Genomic DNA, 21,482 nt, shown 5'->3' with positions numbered 1-21,482 from the left:
GATTGAGAAGAGAATAAATAACAAAAATTAGGGCAGAGATTTTAGGTGGCTTATACACATATGGATTTTGCGTTGTACATTAAAGTGAGACCAGGTACGGAACAACAGAGAGATAATGAGATAAATATAACAACTGAAGTCTCTTATTTAACAGGATTATTGCACAGGTTAGTGCACAGGGTAATAAATAGTAATTGCATACTAGTTATTTCACAAGTTATGGCAGTTATAGTGCAGCATTATAAGGTCTGATGGCAGCAGGGATAAATTACCTGTAGCAAGAGCATGCACAAACCCATTTCTCCTTGTACATGCTCTGTTTAAAGGCTGCTGTTTGCTTCGCTCATAGAAGCTTACTGTTAGGGTTGTGTTTGTGGGGTTTGTTTTTTTTGTTTTTCTTTAAGTTTCTCCTTCCTCCACTAGATGGTGCCCCTTCCCCGTTTTAGCCTGGAGGGTTGTTTCCGGTTTTCCTCCNTCCATAATTTTTCAAACTGTGTAGGAACCATGTTCAGGAAATCAGAGTTAAAAAGTTAACGACCATTAAGGTTTTAACATTTTCTATAAGCACATCTAATTCCAATTAAATGCAGATCTGCATTTTTTCTGTTTTATTTTTTTTTTGTTTGTTTGTTTTTTTATTGCTATCAAACTGTCACAAGTACAGAGAAATGAAATAAACTCTGTACTTGACCCATCCCCTTGGGGAGCAGTGGGCTGCCATCGTCGGAGCAGTGTGTGGGGGAAGGGTCTTGCTCAGGGACCCAGAATTGCAGTCTGTGGGAGTGGGGCTTGAATTCAGAACCACTGGATTCCAGGTTCTGAGCCCTAACCACTAAGCCACCCCTCCCCCTGATAATCAATACAGTTGATCATCCTAAAAAAATCAATCACAACTTGATGTTGATATTAAAAAATAATCTACGGTTAGAATGTAGCCTGGTTTAGAAACGGTGTTGAACAAACTGAAATAATTTCAGTTTATTTATTTATTTAAACTGTATGACTATCACCAGCCATGCAGAGTCCAGAAGTTTGTTTTTCTTGATTCAAGCAGAGCCACAAAGATACAGAATCTTCCAGGGAACTGGGGCTATATTACTACCTTATTTTCCTGTCACTCTTGTAAAACAATATAAGACAACACGGTGGCAGGAAATTACAAAAGTAGAGAAATTGTATATCAAGAAAGACAGGTCAAATGGAAGACTAAAACTTTACAACTATCTATCTACATTTTATTTTAAATCATCTTACTTTTTTCATCAGTGACTTCTACGTTTATATTATCATCAATTTTTAAAGTGACACCACATGTTTAGTTAATAAATTTATGGTTGGCCTTATTTTTTATTTTTTTTACTTTCCTTTCTTATATAAGGGAGCATATAACATTTAAGAGGCTTTTAACATTGATTTTTTTTTTTTTATTACATAGAGCTGTTATAGTGGGGGTTTTAAAAATATTTAAATGTAAATTCAGACAGTTAAAGGTTGGAAAGTTGATGATTGTAAGAAGCTTTATAAGGTCTGATGGCAGCAGGGATAAATTACCTGTAGTAAGAGCATGCACAAACCCATTTCTCCTTGTACATGCTCTGTTTAAAAGCTGCTGTTTGCATCGCTCATAGAAGCTTACTGTTACGGTTGTGTTTGTGGGGTTTGTTTTTCTTTAAGTTTCTCCTTCCTCCACTAGATGGTGCCCCTTCCCCGTTTTAGCCTGGAGGGTTGTTTCCGGTTTTCCTCCAACACCTGCGGCTCGTTGGGTCATCACCAGAGGAGTATTTGAGCAGTGGACTGTCACCACCTCTACGCCAGAGTGTTTGCCAGTATTGGGTACTCTTGCCAAACCGTAAATAGCTGAGTATAACCATTGTGCCTTTGTCTCTCTGAGTCTAAGTTTGCCTTTTTCTCCTTTGTGTTCTCCGGCAGGATGACCCTCCTGATCCGCTGGAAAAGCCTGGTCCTTCTACCCCCTTGGAAGGAAATATTCGTGTCTCTCTGAGCAAGGGGTAACCTTCACCTGATCCGTTCAAGCCCACCTCTGGAAAATCCTGGATCCTTCACTAGTTTGCCTGCCCGCTCTCCAACGAGAACAATCTTCTCTGGACAATACACCCACAAACTGGACATAAGGATCTTCCATGAACCCCTTGAACGTGAGTCTCTACTGAACCAGTCATCAGCCTCAATCATTTTCCCTACGGCCCTTGAACTCATCCTTGTGAATTCCCCCCTAGAGTTTCCGGTTCCGGTTCACCTGATCGCTGGATCTCCCTCTGAGAAAACCTGTTCTATCTATCTCTCTCTCTCTGAGCTTGTAACCTCTGCAATAAACCAGTTAACTTTTTCCCTTAAGTCTCTGAGTGGTAATCTGCATGTGGGTTAGATCTCTGAAGCCCAACATGACACTTACTCTCCAAAAGGAGATTTTCAATTTTTCCCTTATGCCAGACTCACCATTGGTAGGTGAAAATGGGGGACTAGCATGTAGGACGGCCTTACGTAAACATATCACCAGAATGGTTGATGATTAGGAGGACCACGGATTTTGATGATCGACCCAGAAAAAGAACATCCTGCCCTATACCTTTAAATTGGCAAGTCAGGGATATTAGAAATCCATAAAATGTTGAAATGAATTAGAAATATTTTAAAGGGAGGGTGGCATAGTTAGTAGTACTGTAACCTGTTCTGTTGTAGCATGAAGGTCCCTGGCCTTGTGTTTGAGTTTGGAGTTTACATTTCCTCCCCCTGCACTCCGGCTTCATCCCTCAGACCAAAAAAAACAAGTTTGTTAGGTTAATTAAATTGTCCTGATGGACAAGCAGTAGAAAGGGATATTATTTACTGAAATATTTAAGTTCATATTCTCTGATGATGGTGAAAAAAACAGGATGTTTCTAATCAACATTTCAATTTTTGTCAAAATAAGGAAAAGAAATAACCTTTCAAAATCAGGATCAGCAAGTAAAATCTTTTAGGAAGCTTGAAACGTGCCAGTAAGTAAGCATGAGTATGTTTTACAAGTGGAGGTGAGCCGTCAGCCATACATCAAACACACACATATAGTAAAAGCTTAAATATAGACCAAAATCTCAATAAAACTACCAATAAAAAGCAGATGATGGTCGGGAGGACAAAAAAGGATCCTGCTGGTAATATTAGTTATATTATAAGACTGAACATTTTATGATTTATAGTTAAACCATAAAAGGATAACTTAAAGAAAGTAATAAAACCACAAGCTTAAAGTAATGAGTGATTCTGTTCCTTTTTAAACTGCAAAATAAAGTGAACAGTAAATTCAAATAGCAAGAGTTGTCACTGTATAGTAGTTATTGCAGCTGATTTAACTTTTATTTTCAATGAGAGATATGGGATGAATCAATCACCTCTAAAGCCTGCCTTTAATGATCATCAATTAAATCTAAATCCAAGCAGCTAAAATATGTTTTATCTCACCTCCACTAGCTGACAGTAAAGGAGAAAGACAGAAAATGGGAAGCGCCTGCTGTGTGCTCATTAAGAGCTGTGGTCACGTTGGGGGGTGTGTGCTTTGCAGGACATGGGAAAGCACAAAAGCAGGGAGTGGGATAGGCTGAAAAGATAACAGGGCAGATAAAGACGTTCCAGTGATACTAAATAACGCTGGTATGACGCACTCTGAAGCAATGCTGGTTCGAGTCAGAGCGCTATTCCAGTTTACTAACATGATTTTATAAAAATACTGGGGGGGGCATGCCGTGCCCGCATGTAACACGAGATGGTTTAAGAAGATTCAACAAGGTCCATAAACGCATCGTTTATGCATGCATCGCTGCTTTTTTCAGATTTTTTTTTTCCATCTGATTCCTTTACAGCTCAAACTGAAGCTTTCTTGTCTTGTCAATACTTCTCAGATGAAAAGAGCTCACTCCATATTCATTTTCTTGCCAAAAATGCAAAAATATCATGACCTTGAGAGGCTGATTGAGGATAAGAAAAATATATCAGTATTCACTTTTGATGTATTTGAAAGTGAGTCTCTGAGTGAATGCAACACACTCAATAAAGCAGTTGTATGTATTTGCGTGGTGGAGTTGATGCATGTGTGTTGTCCTGGTTTAAACTCTGCCATTCCTGCACTTTCACATTATCATACAGAGCAGACGGAGTGCGTGTGCTGGGTAGTAAACCTCTCCGTTGCTCTCTAACAGCACCCTCCACCCCTCTTCCTCCTCCCATTTCATCTCCTGCCGAGCTGCCTGCTTGTAATCTGCAGACTGCACACGTATCCTGCCTACCTGAGTGGGAGTCTCAACTGTGGGCCCACCGGTTTGCAAGTAAACACACACGCACGTGCAGCGATAGACACGCGTATCCAGACATATCTTATATGCAAAGTGTTCCCTGAAATCACAAGAGTTGGCCGCTAGTCTAAATTCAGATAACATCCATCTTGTAGTGTGTACTTCACGTCGGTGTATCTGTCACCCATCAATATCAGCAGAATCTGGCAGGGAGACAATCTTTGAGTCTGGATCCCACCGTGTAAAGCTTTCAGCAATCACCTTAACTGGAATGAACTGGTCTTATGTAACTTTCCATGTGACAGCTGATACAAAACATGCCCCGCTGTGACGAGTTAGGTCATCCAGAAAGCTAAAGTCTAAAGCTTTTCTGAGCAAACTAATACTTTAATCTCACTCAATATAATGCACTGTGATCTATGCCTAGGGGTGCCTTGCCAAGGTTTTCATATACCTTCAAGTTCAACACCAAGTTTAGGAGGTTTTACGTGATACATGCAGAACTGCAGAACTGGGGAGTGGATGGAAAATGATTGATGCTTCAGAAAGAAATCTAAATTAAGATCTGAAAAGTGAGGCTTGCATCCCAGAATCAATCTTTGCCCTTTTTTTTTTATTTTGGTCAGATTGGATTTAGATCTGGACTCAGGTCTTTGTAATGTACGAATATTCTTCTACCGGTGCCATTGCATGCCAGCTCTTGCTTTGGCTCTGCTTTTACCTTCATGCATCCTCCTTTAACTCTGAAATACCTCCCTGCCTGCCAAAGAGAAGGATCCCCTCAGCATGATGCTGTCATCGCCATGTTTAACAGTGTCTTGTTACCCGCAGGGCTTGTGAAAAACTACAAACTGGATAATTTGCACTTATCTTTCAATTAAAAATGTTTTCCTCCCCCAGGGTTCAATGAAGGCCAAGTTGGCAAGGTTTAAGTCTTATAGTTGTGCCGCCAACAGATTCTTGTATCCAATCAGTTGATCTCTTCACTAAGGGCTTCAGGCTCTGATTAATGTTCTCTTTGTCTATGCTGTCAAGTTAGCAAGACAATGTCTTCATAGTCTTTCAGTTGTATCCTGTGAAAGATGGAATCAACAGCAATTTGTGAGATGGAATTTTTTCTTTATATGGTTTTTGAACCTAACTAGAGATATAGCGATACATTTTTTTTTGTTTGGCCAGCCTAATCGATCTCCAATGTCTGCTGCCGAAATCTTTGGGGCTGATGTTTTTAAGCCAATATGGCTTTTTCTTCCTCCATTTCTAAGATAAACATGACGCAATTATAACGATGTTGCACAAGTCTCAAATTTAACCAAAAAAAANTCCAAAAGGAGATTTTCAATTTTTCCCTTATGCCAGACTCACCATTGGTAGGTGAAAATGGGGGACTAGCATGTAGGACGGCCTTACGTAAACATATCACCAGAATGGTTGATGATTAGGAGGACCACGGATTTTGATGATCGACCCAGAAAAAGAACATCCTGCCCTATACCTTTAAATTGGCAAGTCAGGGATATTAGAAATCCATAAAATGTTGAAATGAATTAGAAATATTTTAAAGGGAGGGTGGCATAGTTAGTAGTACTGTAACCTGTTCTGTTGTAGCATGAAGGTCCCCGGCCTTGTGTTTGAGTTTGGAGTTTACATTTCCTCCCCCTGCACTCCGGCTTCATCCCTCAGACCAAAAAAAACAAGTTTGTTAGGTTAATTAAATTGTCCTGATGGACAAGCAGTAGAAAGGGATATTATTTACTGAAATATTTAAGTTCATATTCTCTGATGATGGTGAAAAAAACAGGATGTTTCTAATCAACATTTCAATTTTTGTCAAAATAAGGAAAAGAAATAACCTTTCAAAATCAGGATCAGCAAGTAAAATCTTTTAGGAAGCTTGAAACGTGCCAGTAAGTAAGCATGAGTATGTTTTACAAGTGGAGGTGAGCCGTCAGCCATACATCAAACACACACATATAGTAAAAGCTTAAATATAGACCAAAATCTCAATAAAACTACCAATAAAAAGCAGATGATGGTCGGGAGGACAAAAAAGGATCCTGCTGGTAATATTAGTTATATTATAAGACTGAACATTTTATGATTTATAGTTAAACCATAAAAGGATAACTTAAAGAAAGTAATAAAACCACAAGCTTAAAGTAATGAGTGATTCTGTTCCTTTTTAAACTGCAAAATAAAGTGAACAGTAAATTCAAATAGCAAGAGTTGTCACTGTATAGTAGTTATTGCAGCTGATTTAACTTTTATTTTCAATGAGAGATATGGGATGAATCAATCACCTCTAAAGCCTGCCTTTAATGATCATCAATTAAATCTAAATCCAAGCAGCTAAAATATGTTTTATCTCACCTCCACTAGCTGACAGTAAAGGAGAAAGACAGAAAATGGGAAGCGCCTGCTGTGTGCTCATTAAGAGCTGTGGTCACGTTGGGGGGTGTGTGCTTTGCAGGACATGGGAAAGCACAAAAGCAGGGAGTGGGATAGGCTGAAAAGATAACAGGGCAGATAAAGACGTTCCAGTGATACTAAATAACGCTGGTATGACGCACTCTGAAGCAATGCTGGTTCGAGTCAGAGCGCTATTCCAGTTTACTAACATGATTTTATAAAAATACTGGGGGGGGCATGCCGTGCCCGCATGTAACACGAGATGGTTTAAGAAGATTCAACAAGGTCCATAAACGCATCGTTTATGCATGCATCGCTGCTTTTTTCAGATTTTTTTTTCCATCTGATTCCTTTACAGCTCAAACTGAAGCTTTCTTGTCTTGTCAATACTTCTCAGATGAAAAGAGCTCACTCCATATTCATTTTCTTGCCAAAAATGCAAAAATATCATGACCTTGAGAGGCTGATTGAGGATAAGAAAAATATATCAGTATTCACTTTTGATGTATTTGAAAGTGAGTCTCTGAGTGAATGCAACACACTCAATAAAGCAGTTGTATGTATTTGCGTGGTGGAGTTGATGCATGTGTGTTGTCCTGGTTTAAACTCTGCCATTCCTGCACTTTCACATTATCATACAGAGCAGACGGAGTGCGTGTGCTGGGTAGTAAACCTCTCCGTTGCTCTCTAACAGCACCCTCCACCCCTCTTCCTCCTCCTATTTCATCTCCTGCCGAGCTGCCTGCTTGTAATCTGCAGACTGCACACGTATCCTGCCTACCTGAGTGGGAGTCTCAACTGTGGGCCCACCGGTTTGCAAGTAAACACACACGCACGTGCAGCGATAGACACGCGTATCCAGACATATCTTATATGCAAAGTGTTCCCTGAAATCACAAGAGTTGGCCGCTAGTCTAAATTCAGATAACATCCATCTTGTAGTGTGTACTTCACGTCGGTGTATCTGTCACCCATCAATATCAGCAGAATCTGGCAGGGAGACAATCTTTGAGTCTGGATCCCACCGTGTAAAGCTTTCAGCAATCACCTTAACTGGAATGAACTGGTCTTATGTAACTTTCCATGTGACAGCTGATACAAAACATGCCCCGCTGTGACGAGTTAGGTCATCCAGAAAGCTAAAGTCTAAAGCTTTTCTGAGCAAACTAATACTTTAATCTCACTCAATATAATGCACTGTGATCTATGCCTAGGGGTGCCTTGCCAAGGTTTTCATATACCTTCAAGTTCAACACCAAGTTTAGGAGGTTTTACGTGATACATGCAGAACTGCAGAACTGGGGAGTGGATGGAAAATGATTGATGCTTCAGAAAGAAATCTAAATTAAGATCTGAAAAGTGAGGCTTGCATCCCAGAATCAATCTTTGCCCTTTTTTTTTATTTTGGTCAGATTGGATTTAGATCTGGACTCAGGTCTTTGTAATGTACGAATATTCTTCTACCGGTGCCATTGCATGCCAGCTCTTGCTTTGGCTCTGCTTTTACCTTCATGCATCCTCCTTTAACTCTGAAATACCTCCCTGCCTGCCAAAGAGAAGGATCCCCTCAGCATGATGCTGTCATCGCCATGTTTAACAGTGTCTTGTTACCCGCAGGGCTTGTGAAAAACTACAAACTGGATAATTTGCACTTATCTTTCAATTAAAAATGTTTTCCTCCCCCAGGGTTCAATGAAGGCCAAGTTGGCAAGGTTTAAGTCTTATAGTTGTGCCGCCAACAGATTCTTGTATCCAATCAGTTGATCTCTTCACTAAGGGCTTCAGGCTCTGATTAATGTTCTCTTTGTCTATGCTGTCAAGTTAGCAAGACAATGTCTTCATAGTCTTTCAGTTGTATCCTGTGAAAGATGGAATCAACAGCAATTTGTGAGATGGAATTTTTTCTTTATATGGTTTTTGAACCTAACTAGAGATATAGCGATACATTTTTTTTTGTTTGGCCAGCCTAATCGATCTCCAATGTCTGCTGCCGAAATCTTTGGGGCTGATGTTTTTAAGCCAATATGGCTTTTTCTTCCTCCATTTCTAAGATAAACATGACGCAATTATAACGATGTTGCACAAGTCTCAAATTTAACCAAAAAAAACCAAAAAAAAACGACATTTATAAAGAAATAGACAAACATAAACAAATAGATCAAAATGTTTTGTTTTCTACAGGTGAAGGCCCTTCATCATATTATTTATTAAAATCCATCTTTGTAAAAGAAGTCTGAACAATATTTTTCAGCTGCTGCTATTCTTACTCATGCAATATAATATACATATTGTACCTGGCTTAATTAAAAAGCAGCATAGCTCTGCAGGGCCATCATGGGTGAATGCCAGACAGAGTGAAAAGACAATCCGAATGCCACCGGCGTAGCGCGTTAATGATCACAAACAGAATGCAGCTAGACACATACACAATCAATGCGTATCATGGTATAATTATCGGATACACAACATCCTGGCACTCCAGCAAAACCATCAGCATAATGCATTCACTGTCTGCTGTAAGAAAACGCCAAAAAGGGTCTTTGTAACCTTTATCACTACTCTGGAGACAAAATCTAATTGATTGAATCTATGTGCAGGTGAAGGAGCCCTGCCAGCTTGTATTGTAACCTTTTTGTCTCCAAATCGGGTATGCATCTGTGTTCAGGGAACGGAGCGTTCAAGATTACAAACAGGGAACAAACATTTTGTGAAAGGGAAAAAAGCAAAAGAGACGAGAAGAGTGACTGACTCGGAGAGTGGGGAAAAGAGAGGGGAGGTGGTTTGGTGGGGTGCAAGTGCTCGGGAGATGAAGATGGAAAGTGAAAGGAAAGAGAAATAATGAGAGAAGAGGAAAAACGTTCCCGCTCTCAGAGAGATGAATTGGTTCATAGTTTGCAGACAGCCTTTTCAGAGCATCAGTCGAAGGACTATATCCATCCCCTTCTTCGCTAATAAGGCACAGAATCCCCAAGATACAAACCGCAAGGATCTATTCATTTGTCTCCAATAACACTGCCACCTTTCCACTGGTATTAGCTAAGATTTGCATTGCTACATTTGCATAAGGATTTAATAATGTCCTCTGAATGAGATAAAATGCACCTGTCAATCATTTTCAGTTCACCAAAAGGTTTCTGTGCTCTTTAAGGCAACAACTTGATCAGTTGGTGCATTGCACTCTATCCCCCAACGCTATGAGTTTCGTAGGATATGATGCAATTGGTAGCCAATATTAATTCCTCTGATTGAGTCAGATATATTTTAAACCACCTAAATATATGTAAGCAAATAAGAAATAGGACTCATAGCAGTGGAATACATTCAAATAAAGACGTATATTTGTGGGATGCAAAATATCAATGTTTAATGATTGAATTGAAAACATCTTAAGCAAAGAGCTGTAGTTTTTCTTTTTTTTTTTTTATAATGTACCTTCAAGCCTCAGAAATTGACTTTTTTTTTTCTCTCCAAGTGTTAAAAGTTGTTGTATTTCAGATCCACTGCAGCAACACTGTGTAGTGCTCCAAAGTTTTCCTGCTGAGACCATCAAAGAAGTCTATAATCTCACATACAGCAAAATAACGGTGATCTTAGAGAAGTTTGGCAATAAGATGAATACAGCAACCCATAAAGAGCCATAAGGAGTAAAGCCTCCTATGGAGAAAGTCTCTGGAAGCCAAGATCAAAGCAATATTGGAATAGGTTGGCTAGTGATTAGACCATCACAAAAAGCGTGTTGAAGAAAGAAACTTGGAAGAAATACAAGAAGCTGTCCATACTGAAACTTTAGGGACTAGTGGGTAAAGACTCAGTATAATAATCCAAATCTTCTCTACAAGTGTAATAACTGCTTTACAGGCACAATCAATGCAACAAAACCCACCCGGAGAGGAACATAGAAGGAGAACTCACAAAAGTTTTTCAGAGTAGAGCTTTTTAAAACTAGTTTTTCTCACATATAAACTGAATATCTTTAGATTATTGGTACATTTGACAAAGAGGCCCAAGTCATGTATGCCCAGCATTGTTTTAATGTTAGAATCCCCACCAATGTAGCTTTTTATTGTGTTGTTTGACATTATCTTAATTTTGAGACGTATTTAGCCTAGTGCCATTTTAGCCATGCTCAGGATTGTCCTTTTTTTCAATTGTGATAAAGGTAATGTTGAGATAATTGTCCTCTGCTGATGTGAAGGTGTTTCACCAGTTTTAATCTTAAAATAATGAAAATAAACACATATAATTTGCACTCAATACAAAAGCACTTAATAACCACTAATAGTGAGTGTTTTTTAGATGTAGAGTAGCGTAATTTTCGGATTAAAGGCACTACTTTTCTCACAAGCTTGAACCCTGCGTTTTATTGTCCAATGTGGCTTTTCTATCGATTCTTTATGATTTTTGTGATAAATGGCGATAAATCCTTCACCAAAACTGGTTGCATGCGAAAAGCAAGTATTGTCCAAATCTGCTAGTGGATTCTGATAGTGTGAAGAGATGTCAAATCATCCACGATCACTAACTGATTTTGAAGGGTTGGACTGCTGCATGATGAAGAGGAGGACACCGCCACGGCCCTTCAGAAGGTGTTTGATTCTGACAGCGAGGAATTCTTTGGTTTTGAAAGCGTCATTGAAGGAGAGAAGCGGAGAGTGGATGATGTAGCCGCCCTAAGCCTGTTTGTTTGAGCCCGCTTGTTTTTGACACTGAAGAAGAGGACTTTGGTGGTTTTAGTGCGCAGGAAGAAGACAATGGCGATGGCGATGAATGACTTGCTTCTTCTTAAAGTCTAAGCTGCACCTTAGCCCAAAAGGTAGACCAAATCTATTTTTTCTGGTGTGCTATATTTTATTTTTATGCAGCACATTTGTTACTCGTTTTAACAGTACAGTACGTTTCGTAGTTGTAATTACCAAAAGTTGTACATATACATAAAAAGTTGCAAATGCAAATATGTAACGGTAGCTTGTTTTTAAAACTGTTAATAAAAGATATATGTTCCCAAAGAGCCATCTCTTTCCTGACAATCCCCTTTGTGCATATTCTCTTACATATGGTCATTAAAATTTTAAATCGCCTGCGGCTTTTAGTCAGGTGCAGCTAATGTATGAACAAAACAGGATTTTCCCCTAATTTTAGCTTGTGTATGTAATATTCAGGTGCACCTTGTCGTCCAGAATATATGGTAATACACTGCTATAGGCTTGTACTTTTAAAAAACCTCCTAAGCCTTTTGACACAGAAATGAAGGCCAAATCTTATTTTGGGATGACATCATTTCCGTATCCAAGGTTTGATGGATGAAGAGCAATATTAGAACATTGGCAGAGCTAGGGAGGGGGTGCCTGTAAGTACAGGGGGTTCAAGAACGAACAAATGGTCAAAATGAGACGGTTAGGCCAGATCCCTTGGAGTGACTACAGAAAAGGCTAAGACTAAATGCAGCATGCATGTTCATTAAAATGCTTAGAGCTACACAGCAACAACAGGACATGAATTTTCATAAAAAAGAATGTGGAGCAAATCTCTAGAGGCAATCAGTTTGGCATTACTGGAAACATTAACACAAAAGCTACAGACACAAAATAAAAACACATCTCTGGTTTTTGAAATATCCTGATGTTAATTCCAGCATCTCTCTGATCAACCTGAAAACAAACTTACTCTAAGTTTTATTTTTATTTGTTATAATATTTAACTCTTATTGTAAAAAAGTTTGTATATTCTAGTCAAATAAAAACCCCTAAATGTTGAGCTGCTTCGTTATATCTTTTTCTTACCTTCCAGCCACTTCCCGCCTCTCTGTAGTAAGGAAAGTTGTCGCAGATCCACTGATAGATCTCACTGAGCGTCATCCGTTTCCGAGGGGAGCCATTTATGGCAAAGGTGATGAGGCTGGCGTAGCTATAAGGGGGTTTGCCGTCTCTGTGCTGCGCAGCTTCTTCTTGATCCAGTGTGGTTCCTGGATCCAGATGCACCATCTTCTTCCCCGGTCCATGTCCGTGATGGTGCATGTGGTGGTGGTGATGCCCAAGATGACCGTGGTGGTGTCCTACATCTGCCTTCTGGATGGCTGCTCTCATGCCGAGCTGTGGAAGCCAGTCCATGGAGGTGAGGCTGCTCCCCAGCTCAGAGGTCATGATGCTCGACGCTCAAGGGGGGTTAAAAAGGAAGAAGAGGGGCTTCAGCGACGTGGCGTACGGACGGATCTTCTGCTGGCTCACTGAATGGGTTCCGTGCTGCAGTCTTGGCTCAAGCCTAGAGAAGAGCAGAAGGTTTATTTACTATGCCTATTCATCTTCCTTAGCTGGAGCAGAGAGCAGACTTGGCGGAGACGCACGGATGTCAAGTTGCACATTATTTTCCACATTCAGTCTAGCTTTCTACAACAGAAAACAAAATATTTTGGCACTTGAATTACTTTGCCTTTAGCGCTAATCATAAATATGTAAACTATGGATATTACAAAATGTTTATCATATAGTTTAATTAATCATAAATTAGGTAAATCAGTAGTTTGTTTGCTAGGAATGAGTTAACTCTCTTACTTTTCCAATTTCCTTCCATCTTTCTTTTGGCCAAAGCATCTGGGGAACTCAGCGCTGTGAAAGGTAAAGTGCTCTCCCTGTGCATGTTCACAAAATCTTCATTTGGCCACTGCGACGGCGGCTGGTGCTGCGGCTGCAATCTACAAACACAAAACCACACAAGAAGGTGAGCTTACACCGCCAGACGGCCCTCATAATATATTAATATCCCCCAAACATTCAACTGACCTCGGCATCTGTCCAGCCTGATTAAAAACTCCTCTCTCTTTTTCTCTCTATGTTGTGTCTGTCTGGATTGGTTTAAAGTTTCATTCCCTCCTAGGTGGAAATGGCAATTGGATCTGTGCAGTGACTAAAAGCTGGGGAATTGTTTTCACAACTGTCTGCCAAAAGGCAGCTCAGGAGGAATTCCAACCCTCTGGAGGAGCTGAAAGGCTCGTCCCCTCTTCTCTGTGTCAAACCCACCACCTCACACCTCCGTCTCTCTCTCTCTCTCTCTCTCATACACACACAAACTCAGGTTTTTATTTTCTTACTCGACGTGTCTGACTCTCTCGACAAGTCCGTGCCCACCTCTCTGTCCCACTCAGTCCCTCAGATCTCTGTCAGACAGACGCAGGCAATAAGAAATATATGCTAAATAACCCCCAGCCTCTTATTAGTGTAGCTATTTTTAGCAGAACACTCAACCTTGAAATATTCATGGGTTAAACTTGGCAAGAACCCTTATTAAGGGTTTTACTAATAGTTCTCCCCTGAGTCACAACCGGAGAAAAACTAAAATACTGTATCTGTTTGCTTGGTAGTTTGGTTTGTTGCAGAACGTCTATAGGTTTGTCCTTACTGGACTAAAAATGGCAAAGATTATCGTTTGATTTATAAATAATAAATCTGTTTGGAAACCATGGAAAATAAGCCTACTGCACTATGAAATTGCAGAATGTCTTAAGTAATTCCATTCAGTTCATATAAAGGTATAGGGGAGAATTTCTCCTAATTTTTGACAAGAACTTCCCTCTCCACTTTAAAGAAAAAATGCACATGCACAACCCTGTGCCCGCTCCTGAGAGGGATCGACTATTAAACATGAGTGAGAGCATGCATGAGCCCATTTCTCCTCGTGCACGCTCTGTTTAAAGGTTGCTGTTTGCATCGCTATGCAACCAGTTGTTTGCAACCAGCGTACTTTCCAAAAGAAGATTTACAATTTTTCCACTATGTCAGACTCACCACCGGTAAGTGAAAATGGGGACGAGCACATAGGACAGCCTTACGCAAACATATCACCAGAATGATTGACAATTAGGACCACTTATTTTGATGATCCTCCCGGGAAAAAAACATCCTCCCCTATACCTTTAAAATATAAAAGTACTATATTAGTTTGTAAATGCACTGTTTTGTGATGGTTCAATTCTAAAAAGCTAGGCGATTTTTTAAACTGATGGCCCAGTCCAGACATTGGTAAAAATGAGAAAATTCACAGCTCTATTTTGCACGGTGTGCAACATACTTTTAGAAAGAATCTAAAACACAGTTCCAACAAACTGATTCAGGGGGCAGTATTGGCGAAGACGAATAAGTGGTAGGAAGAAAATCCACCGTCGGGGGTTCTTTTTGGCTACGTTTGCAAACTCTGCCAGAGTATGCATCTTTGGCACGTTACATGGTTCAGAATGGGTTTACATCGACATAATCTGGTGTGGAAACTGGAGTCTGCTAAAAGCGATACAAAGGTTTAGCATGAGAGCACTATTATTCACTTTATTTTCCCCACAAGTGCTTTAAAGCGATTCATGGCGTAAGCCACTACCTATTAGTTAGAAATAACTCAACCATTTTCTATTTGTAATCCTCAAAAATCTCCAGTGCCACTCTAGAAATTTGCAAAATTAGTTGTAGGTAATCATCTTTTAATTCTCAATAAAACTGTCTTAAAATGTGCTTCATATGCTTAAGAATACAATATATATATTGTCTTCTGTGTCTAATGTCTAAGTCAGTTCATCGAAAAAAAAACGTTTTTAATATAAAAAAGATTGTAAAAGTTGCCAGAAATTGTACTCAGATAAACTCACTGGTTTCTTCTCAAATGAATTAAATAAAAATTGTTAAACCAAAGTTCTTGATTAGGTTCCAGTGGTTTATTTAATAAGTATATTTCAGTGAGCTGAGGTAAAGAAACAAAAAAAAAATTTGAATCATAATTTAATGGCGGTAAAGAGCTTTATAGTCTTTGCATAGAATTAACATTTAATGTGAAAAAAACTCAAATGAAAAACAACTGAACCAACTTCCATCCCCATCCTATGCGCTAACCTTCATGTGTCCTTCAACAACAACAAAGAGCCCAATGGCCCACGCATTCTCCATTCATGCTGTAAATGATAAAGGTGCGAGAGCTTCAAAAAGCCTGCCTACAAAGATAAAACACATTGGTTTCTCTTTACACCTTCCCCATGGAGAGCCCTAATATGCTAACAAGAAGAAGAAGAGGGGAAATACCCAGCATTTGAAAATTATCTTGCTTTAATTACAAGGGAGAAAAAACAGCATTTGTAGCAGCAGAAATCATCAAGCTAGACAAGTCAGGAAGAGGGACCATACAGGAGAAGGAACCAAGAGAAACTCAGTGAGACTTCTTGTCCTTAAGGCAAAGCAATATTTCTAAATCTCTTTTCTTTTCTTTTTTTTGTGCAAATCCCAAGAAGCCATCTTAATTAGTATGCCTTCTTTTATTTTTTCCTAAGGATCTAATGTTGGTGGGTAGGTGGGTTTTGGGTGGTGACACACAAGACACTGTACAAGTGCTTATTTTCCTCTCATTAAGATGCTCGAACTGCAAATCAGTCTGCCACAAGCCCCGACCTGCTGCGCTGCCGCTGCTGCTGCTGTTGTTGAGAAGTTGCAGAGCGTGGGATGGTTACACGGCTGCATTGTGATGCTTCACACCGCTAGCCTATTGAGGTGTTGAGATGATGAGTAATAGTATAAAGCAGCGAGAGAAGAAAAGGGGATATGACTTGGCTTATGGGTACTGGGGCCCTGCTGGGTGGATAGACACTACCAATTACCTCGACGACTCAGTCAACTGGTCCCACAGTGACTAAGCTAGCCTCGGCATTACGCCTTTTATGTCTGATTTTCGTCGAGTGTCATATCAGCATGGTATCAGAGGAACATGATCAATGCAGAGAAGACATGCTAATGTACAGAGTACAGTGTCTGTGTTTAAATTCAAAGTGTACACAAATGAAATATGAGCTGAAAGTGATTAATTTCTAAAATATCAACTTCAAGCTATTGCCTCTGAATCAGGCCAAAACAATCATCAGTGTCTGAAAGAAAACTAATCTCTAATGGCTGTTTCTGCCTAAGTGTAAACTTGAGATCCAGCAAACATGATCTTAAACTGATAACATGTTTAAACATTTTAAACACTAAAAATGAGCATCAGGGGATGTTTGCAGTTTGTAATCTCTAGTTTTAAAGAGAGAAAGAGTGCAGATTGGAGCTTTTTGGTTCTTATAAAAATGCACTGCTGTGACATCAGTTGAGATCAACCAGTACAGTTTTGTTTTTTTTTAAGGCCAATGCCGATATCAACTCTTTTGACATCAGTCCAACATCTCCCCAATATGTGCTGCTGATGTTTTAGGGATGCCTTTGAAACCAATATTGCTTTCTCTTCCTCCACAACACAATGATAACAATGTCATACAAATCTCCATTTAAACTAAAAAGAAATACAATTAAGCAAATAAAAAATTACCAAAGCATAGCAAATGGAGGGTGGCAATGCATGCACGTGATATCAAGGCATGACCGCTACATGACATGTGATTGCAAAATGAAAAAAATCCTAATACTGGCCCAAAATATAGCTAAGCCGATGAATCGGTTTATCTGCAGTCAAAAGTATCCTACAGGTAGGGAATTAGTTTCATTAAATTTAAAATATCAATTTGAATGATTTAGGTCAAATTGACAAATTGAGCAAAGAATTTGCTCAAATTATTTATTCATGGAATAAACTCAGGACTGTTCCTTTCATGTAACCATTTTCTGTCTATATGTCCATAGATGCAATAAATACATCTATCCATCCACTGTCTGTTTTTTACCTGTTTGGATTACAGCAGCTGGTGCCTATCTCTAATAGTCAGTGAGTGGAAGGCATGGAACAACTTTCAAAAGGTCATCACAAATTAACAAGGATGTACAGATCATAGAAACATGTTACACCGTTATAAACATTAACAAATGGTCCTGGTTATAAACCTAAACTTAAGCCCAAGAAGATAACTTATCTGATAGGGACCAGTTGACTGCTTCCCAAAATATTCCTTAGCAATTAGCCTTGCACTGTTCCCACAAGGTGATAAGTTGCAAGCACAAGTTTGAGCAAACAGCGCTAGTAATACCTGCTTAACGACTGACCCTTAACAATCATAGACAGGTTTCAGATATAACAGGCTAACAATGGAACCAAACGACTCACTCATCGGCTCCATTTGCATGTTTCCAAGCAATTCAAGGCCTTGTCTACATAAAGACTCAAACTCACTGCGGATCCAGACATTGGATTGAGAAAGCTTCCTGGAGAGGTGGCGAAACGTCTTCAAATCTTGGAAACCAAGTCCAGTGGATTTTGTTTTTTAAATTTTTTTTTTTTACTTTTACAGAAGCGCTAGCAACAGTAAAACAAGGCATATATGAAATTACCATGTGTTATGTGGTTTAATAATTCTTATTTTCAACAGGTTATAGTCCAACACCTCACTCTTACGTTGAATCACAAAAAAAGAACTGGGACATCTCTTCTCCTTAGAGATGAACTTGAAACCCTAACCCTTTTCATCTATAAACTGGATTATGCACATTATCTGCAGCTCTCCATGCTACGAAAAGACCAATGCATAGAGTTTCTGGATCCATGAATAGAGTTTTAGTGAGGAAAAATCCTGGTGTAGATGTTATGAAATAATTTTCTCATTGCATATTGAGATAAAACATTATATGGAGCCTTGAAACAATATCAGAACCCTTAAATGGTTTCACACAAACATAGATTTTAATGAACTTTAAAAGGTCACAGTTAATTATTCTTTTATTTCTGTGTGATTTAACCTCCATTCAAAAATAGCTGGTTAGAAAAGGCCTTTGATGTTTGTTGCAGAATGTTAGGAAACAAATAACATCATAGAGAGAGTAAGGAGTTTAAAAGAAACATTGGATCATAAAACAAAATACCAAGCTCAATCTTACAGCAAATAAAACACATATATCCGAGCTGTGAATGTGCAATAATTTAGCCATACTGTATGGCTAAAGTAGGCAAGTCTGTAATGCAGCCAAGATGGTAACTCTGGATGAGTTGCAGAATGACACAGTTCAGGAAGAACAATATGTTGAGCAGATTTGCTCTTATTATTGCACTCAACAAACCTCTTCTTTATTGAACAATAGCAAATAAAAGCATAAAACTATTCTTGGGTGAGAATAATAAACCTATTATTCTCACCCAAGAATCCCACCATCTGCAAGCTGAAATGTGGTGAGGGCAGGATCATGCTGTGGGGATGCTCTGCTTCAGCAAAGACAAGGGAGCAGTTCAAAGATGACAGGGCCAAAGTTTTACCTTCAAGTGTGATAAAAATCCATAACACACAACCAGAGCTAAGATGTAATGGTTTAGCTTAGGATATCAAATCATCATTCCAGTTTTAACATGAGAAATACTGCAGCACAAAAGCTCCTTTAATGCAATATTTGGTAGGGTGTAAAAAATTCAAGGGCAATTCAAACAGTTTCTGCTCTCAGTAATATGTAAATAAATTAAGTAAAAAATGTGTAAGATTCCCAAACTCTGAATGAATATTGAACTAATAAAAAATAGAATTTTAATTAAACCTAATTGAATAGAATTTTCACTTCATGCAGCTTTATTAATATATCTGAATCCATTTCCCTGTTTTTCATTTAATGTTTTTTTCTGGGCCCTCCTGGCCTATTGGACCCCTGGAACATTTGGTCTGCCTCCATTTATCTGTTTGCTACAGTGTGTTGAATTCATGTTAATGTGTATTTAAAGACATTTCAATTGATAGAAAAATTGCAGGGGGAAATAAAAAAAAAAAAATCAACCAAAACTTTCGGGACCCCCATGCAGTACCTCCGTGGACCCCCTAGGGGTCGCGGACCCCTTGTTGAAGACCTCCGCATAAATCTATTGATTGGAAGATGCCTTGATGTAAATAATGCTGTAGATTCTAAATGAACGGTATAAACAGTTTTATTAGTTAAGATTAGTGGGGATAAGTAGAGGTTAACATCATGGCAAAAGTTTTTTTGATTTTAAGGGGTTTTAATCAACTAAATAAAAAATTTAAAATCAAAAAGTAAACTTTTCCAGCCTTACTTCGTGTTATTTTAGAAGAAATCAAAAGTGTCATTTCACAAAGAGGATAAAGGCATATAAAATCTCTGAAATAATGTTATAATATACCACTCTGTGTGCTGTAGATAGAGCTTTGATGACTGTCCCTTTAAAAGAGCTGAGGATGTGTGTGTGATTGAATGTATTCACCCATTAGATTTTGTAGCTGTTATGCACTCACTCAGCTGTATGCATCACTAACAGCCAACAGTCTCCCGCTGCTAGCAGGCTTTTAGACGGAGAGAGGGGCTTTACAGTACTGCATTTTAATAGCGAACTTTCAATGGAGTGACGGGGGATGGGTGAGACAGGAGGGGGGTAGCGGTGAGGGAGGAGAACCAAAGGAAAAGAGGCATCAAAATATTTTCAGGGGAAAATGAAGAAATGACAAAATACCCACCCGGAGCGTGCAGAGCAGAGGGGGTTTCTGGAAAGGACTTCTTTTTGGCAAGAGCAGGGCTTATGTGTCAAAGAAACTCTGTAGGCATTCTGAGCGCTGACACGTCTAGTGGTATGAGCCATTCAAAGGAGGGAGGAAAAGGTCCAAAGAAGCCACATTGAACGTCTTAATTACTTTCTGCATCGGCAAAACATAACCCTGAAAAGCGTCATTTATAAGATATCAAGGCAAATCAGCTGCCCTCAGTGTGGCTGTTCTCGCACCACTAAATGGAGCCAGGTTAAGCAATTATCATTTGATACACCAGACCTGGAGAGGGATCAATGTAAGGCGCTACTTCAAAGTCAGCAGCCTTCAACAGACTGGTCAGGCTAACCCATTTCTAAAAGGGAATAAAAAGATGATTAATACAGAGGATCGTATTTTATTGGGGACTGAAAACTTTCCTTGATGTCAACCAAGTTCATCCATCGACATCGTCATTCAATGTTCCAATTCCTACAGGTGTAATTGAAAATATTATTGAGATCATGTTAGAAAAATCTGTATCTAAGGAATTCAATCAGTACCTGACTTTCACCAGCCTTAAAATGTAATATTTACCCGCTAAGCCCACACAAAGCGTAACACCTAAAAAACATCTGCAGGATGGTAGGAGCTGGCGAACCACAAGACTTACAGAAACTAAAATGGGGGGAAAAAAGCTATCAGAATTTGAGATTCTGACAACGGCGGAGTTAAAAAGGCATATTTTGTCATAAATAATACATAAGAGTGCAACATTCAGCAAACTCCCCCAGCGAAAGGTCCCAAGAGAGACAGAGATGGGATGCTGTTTGTGAACTTGTGCTTTGCACACACTAAAGGAGGATATAGTACGACGCCACCGCAACTCCATCTACATTCCCATATCCCAGCCCTATTCAGCGAGGACTAGTCCTCTTTAAAAATTCATTAATTTACAGCAAAAATAGATTAAAGCACCCCACTGTACCACCCTAAAAAAAGTTTGGCTTGTGAATAGCATTAATAATGGAAGCCAACATCCTAAACCTCGAGGCCCCGGCTTGCAGGCATGGCTCGGTTTTTCTTACGCTTTGTAATAGAGTAATTTACATTTTTTAGAAGTTTTACAGCTTTTTGATGCTTGTTTGTAATTGCATTGTTTTACATGCAAATTGGCCAACAATTGTTACTCATTAAAATCCGAAGCAGCGAGAGTGCAACCCTGCCTGCCTGTGCGGGACATCGGGTTCACAATGGAGGCTCTTGTCGCTGGCAGCGCAACGGCTGAGTTCAATCCAAATAGCAGCCCTTTAAAGGTGATCATCCCCCCTATCTTATCTCTCACATCTTTCTTTTTGAAATCACAGCGACGCTTTCGCAAACTGAATCAA

The 21,482-nt window shown here is 39.3% G+C and overlaps 1 protein-coding gene across 3 annotated transcripts in view; it reads right to left on the bottom strand.

The window, feature by feature from the left end:
* The window catches only part of foxj3 (forkhead box J3), a 94,313-nt gene that overhangs the window by 63,697 nt on the left and 9,134 nt on the right, over window positions 1–21,482 (bottom strand). For 2 of the 3 annotated variants that reach the window (XM_015381341.1, XM_015381343.1), the window contains exons 2-3: window positions 13,247–13,386; window positions 12,479–12,956 (exon numbers count right to left, since the gene is read on the bottom strand). In XM_015381341.1, the coding sequence (XP_015236827.1) occupies window positions 12,479–12,838 (360 nt within the window). In that variant the 5' untranslated portion in view covers window positions 12,839–12,956; window positions 13,247–13,386. Of the gene's footprint in view, window positions 1–12,478; window positions 12,957–13,246; window positions 13,387–13,474; window positions 14,176–21,482 lie in introns of those variants that run through there. The other variant, XM_015381342.1, reaches the window with a different exon arrangement.

Source organism: Cyprinodon variegatus, unplaced genomic scaffold (assembly GCF_000732505.1).
Source record: "Cyprinodon variegatus isolate N-32 unplaced genomic scaffold, C_variegatus-1.0 Scaffold231, whole genome shotgun sequence".
Lineage (NCBI taxonomy): Eukaryota > Metazoa > Chordata > Actinopteri > Cyprinodontiformes > Cyprinodontidae > Cyprinodon > Cyprinodon variegatus.
This window is presented reverse-complemented; position numbering and strand designations above follow the sequence as displayed.